Here is a 3,749-nt window from a genome sequence, read left to right as displayed (position 1 = left end):
ATAACATACTAAAAAAGAGTATTTAGAATACTAAAAATATATTATATAAAAAATATCATAAATTTTTTTTTGATTTATTTCAATCACTAGCAAAGTAAATATTTAATTTTTTTTATTATTCTTAGTACTCTCTAAAATTTATATTTTATTAGTTTTAACTAAAAATATTTTTTCAATTTTTATATGTTATTTTTATTTTAGTATATAAATATTAATTTTATTATAAAATTAATTAATAAGATATATTCAAATATTTAAATTAAAATGATAAGATAATATACAAAAATTATTTAAGTTGATGTCTATTTTAGTAATTTTTTATTTAAAAGTGATTTTGAGTAGTGTAATCCAAACAATATTTATTTTACTATAATCTATTTTGATATAAAGATTAACAAACATAAATCATTTTAATACAAACTTACTTTTCATCAGAATCAAATTTACAAAATCAATTTTATACAAACTTATATTTGTAAACTGTAATCACACACTTAATCATTAGTTTACGATGATAAACTGAGGCTAATAAAGTTGGTCTGCCTATACGCGACAAAGTGAATTTGATGCCTCGTTTATTGGAATATTCCCTTTTAGATCTTTGTCAAATGATACTACATGTAAGGCAAAAGAAAAAATAGAAAAAGAAAAAAGTTTATGAGGGAAAACTTGACCTCCATTATCTTTGATAAACAAATAATCATGAGAGGGGCAATTGGCATAAATCCATAGCAGAAGACTTTTTAGTTTTTCTCAAGGAATTATCTAGAGAGTAAGCAAGCATGTAATTAAAATTTGATTAATTAAGAAGTCAATCAAACATAGCCTAGTTGAATTTGTCTACTGGAACATTTTGGTCATGTCAACAGAAAATTTGGAATAGAAATTTTTCATGGCATTTATTAATTCATAATGTAGCAAGTACATGCATACATGTTGTCAAATAAGGGTATTAGAATATGAGAAGTGCGAGACATGTAATTTGCCTTGAAAAGAAACAGAAAAATATGCAATCAATAAATTTGAAGTGAAAGTGTATGGTGTGTATCCCCTACACTGAATGTGTAACTGCCTAAGGGTAATATCCTCTTTCCACTCTCATGAGCAAGGCTCAAGTGTTGACAAGGATCTACCAAAATGCTTGTTTCAATAGATTCATAAGAAACAGTGTGCACACTGCTGAAACCAACCAGCTGTGTTGTTGGAGAACCTTGTAGAACTTTAGGCCACCTAGAGAACAACATCACAACATGCCTTCCATCCAAGTCACCAAGGTTCATCACAGAAACTTGCATTCCAAATCTCAACTTGCTGCAATCTTGCATGTCATCAACTAGAACCTCATCAACACCTTCTAATCTCTCTGCCTTTAGACTTTTATGCAAACTAATTTTAGTTGGTGATGATGATAAGAACTTGTATGAGAAAGCACTGTAACTGAGTCCATGTCCAAATCCGTAAATTCTAGTGCCAGTGTAGAATCGGTATGTTCTTCCTGGATAGCCACGAGATGGATCAGCCCTCATGTTCATGTCACTCATGGGCACATTGGTAAATGACTCTGGATACCATGTCATTGGAAGCCTTCCAGCTGCAGCAAAAATACCAACTCTGAGGTAATTAAGTCATCAAAATTTCAGAGTTATTAAGATTACTGCATTCATTCAAACCTGGATTAACGAGTCCAAATATAATCTCAGCCAATGCTTTTGCACCAGCCTCACCAGGGTAACCGACCCACAGAATACTTGAAATGAGAGGGTTTCTATCAGCAGACAAAACATCAAGGGGGCCTCCACCAGTGAGTACTAGAATCACTGGACGCTTACTAGCATCGGCTATGGCGGATATAAGTGCCATCTGTTCACCAGGTAATACAAGACTATCTCTGTCAAGATCCTCTCCCTCTTGTGTTGTGTCAATTCCAGCAACTATGATAACATAGTCAGCTTCTTTAGCAGTTTCAATGGCTTCATTGAAACCTTCAACTGATTGGCATGCTATGTCATGGCAACCAGAAGCGTATGAAATCGATAAGAATCCCTTTGTAAACTCTTGGAGTTCCTCATATATGCTTCTTGAGGAGCAGCCTATTCCTAACCATTATTATTTAGTATTTACTACAAAGTTATATGTATAGAACTAATAACGTGTAACAATCATAACATACCTGAGTAGTCACCACCTAATTTAGTTTCTGTTGCCATTGGACCAATTACAGCTAAAGAGGTAATAAAATCTCTATCCAATGGAAGGATCTTATTCTCATTCTTCAGCAGCACAATCCCTTGCCTTGCAGCCTCAAGTGCCAGGGTTCTGTGCTCTGTGCTACAAACATTCCATGGCCCCAATTTCCCAAACTGCCCCTTTCTGGGGTCGCCATCAAACATTCCTAGGCGAAGTTGAACCGAGAATAGGTTGAAAAGAGCTCTATCTAGCTCCTCTTCTTTTACCTTTCCTTGTTTGATAGCAGTTTGAGTATGTCTAAGCATGTATGTTCCACAATTAATGTCCACACCTAAAAATAAACCAATAACAAAAATTGTATATTGAATTCAATGAAACCATTCATCCACTTGAAATGAAAATGGGAAATAAAACACCTGCTCTGAGAACATCAGCAACAGCATCCTCTGCTGATTTTGCATACTTGTGATATTCATAAACAGTGGCCACTGCATCACAGTCTGAGGTGATATACCTACACTCGAACAAGCAATGACAGTTATTTTTCCAATCTCAATCAAAATCCTGTTCTTTTGAGGAAGGTTGTTACCCTTGAAAACCCCACTTGGTTCTAGCTAGTCCAAGTAGATCCTCATTGGCACAAGCTGGAACACCATTAACTTGGTTGAAAGAACACATCAAACAGCTTGCTCCGCCTTGTTGAATGCAACTACGAAATGGGGGCAGATAAGTGTCCTCCAAATCTTGCTCTGTTACCTATAACACAAGCAATCAAATAATATAACCATTCATGTGTCTCTACCTAACAGCTTAAACTTTTGAATATGAATATAATTGTACCTGAGAGGAAAGTAAAAGCTTACAAGAGCATTGAAGTTATACTTGGTGAAATTGGCCCACTTGTCCAAATCATAAGCTGTAAAATGTTTGCAACAAGCAGAGACGAAGAGTCCATGATCATGAGGACCACCCTGGAGGCCCCTCACAAACTCAGAAGCATAGGCAGAAGAAACCATAGGATCCTCACCAGGGGTCTCTTGTCCCCTCCCCCACCGAGGGTCCCTAAAAACGTTGACATTTGGAGACCAAAAAGTCAAACCAGCTAGTCCAACATTGTACAAAGCCCTTCCCTCCACGCCAATGGCAGAACCAATCAAATACCAAAGCGTCCTATTGAATGAAGCCGCTGTGAGTATCACCTGAGGGAAGCTTGTTGCGGAAGCAACAGTGGTGGCTGCAACACCATGGAGAGCGTGGTTCCGCCACTGGTAGGGAGGAATGCCGAGCCTGGGAATGGATGAGGAATTGGTTGTGAGGCGCTGAAGCTTCTCGGAGAGTGTGAGGAGTGAGATAAGGGATTGAGCTCTGACTGAGATGGTGAGGGAGGTGTTGCAGAAAGGATAGGTGCTATGGCGTGGTGGCTTGCATGCGAATTCAAGACTATCTGATTCTGAAGTCAAGTGATCAAAGAGGAGAACAAGGATGATGAAGCACAGCAACTTACAATCATTGTTACTCAACTTACACATTATTATTCTTTGCTTTTTCTTAATGTTTCATTA

The 3,749-nt window shown here is 36.8% G+C and overlaps 1 protein-coding gene across 4 annotated transcripts; it reads right to left on the bottom strand.

Moving 5' to 3' along the window:
* Positions 1-1,013: 1,013 nt before the first annotated feature.
* Positions 1,014-3,749, bottom strand: LOC130967707 (probable beta-D-xylosidase 6). Of its 4 annotated transcripts, none has more exons than XM_057892691.1 (6): positions 3,051-3,749; positions 2,777-2,943; positions 2,604-2,701; positions 2,171-2,518; positions 1,671-2,096; positions 1,014-1,591 (listed from the first exon to the last, which is right to left on the bottom strand). In XM_057892691.1, exons 1-6 carry the CDS (start codon positions 3,714-3,716, stop codon positions 1,014-1,016), a joined length of 2,283 nt encoding a protein of 760 aa, XP_057748674.1. In that variant the 5' UTR covers positions 3,717-3,749. The 4 variants fall into 4 exon arrangements, with proteins under 4 accessions (XP_057748674.1, XP_057748675.1, XP_057748677.1 ...); XM_057892692.1 differs by having other exon boundaries at positions 1,671-2,090; XM_057892694.1 differs by having other exon boundaries at positions 1,671-2,000.

The sequence above is a fragment of the Arachis stenosperma genome, chromosome 3, assembly GCF_014773155.1.
Source record: "Arachis stenosperma cultivar V10309 chromosome 3, arast.V10309.gnm1.PFL2, whole genome shotgun sequence".
Classification (NCBI taxonomy): domain Eukaryota; kingdom Viridiplantae; phylum Streptophyta; class Magnoliopsida; order Fabales; family Fabaceae; genus Arachis; species Arachis stenosperma.
This window is presented reverse-complemented; position numbering and strand designations above follow the sequence as displayed.

Excerpts from the sequence above, each read along its gene's own strand:
- LOC130967707 (XM_057892691.1), bottom strand. The coding sequence starts at position 3,716 with ATGTGTAAGTTGAGTAACAATGATTGTAAGTTGCTGTGCTTCATCATC. Across the intron at positions 2,097-2,170 it reads ATTAGGTGGTGACTACTCAG|GAATAGGCTGCTCCTCAAGA; the intron begins GTATGTTATGAT and ends AATAATGGTTAG. Across the intron at positions 1,592-1,670 it reads ATTTGGACTCGTTAATCCAG|CTGGAAGGCTTCCAATGACA; the intron begins GTTTGAATGAAT and ends TTTTTGCTGCAG.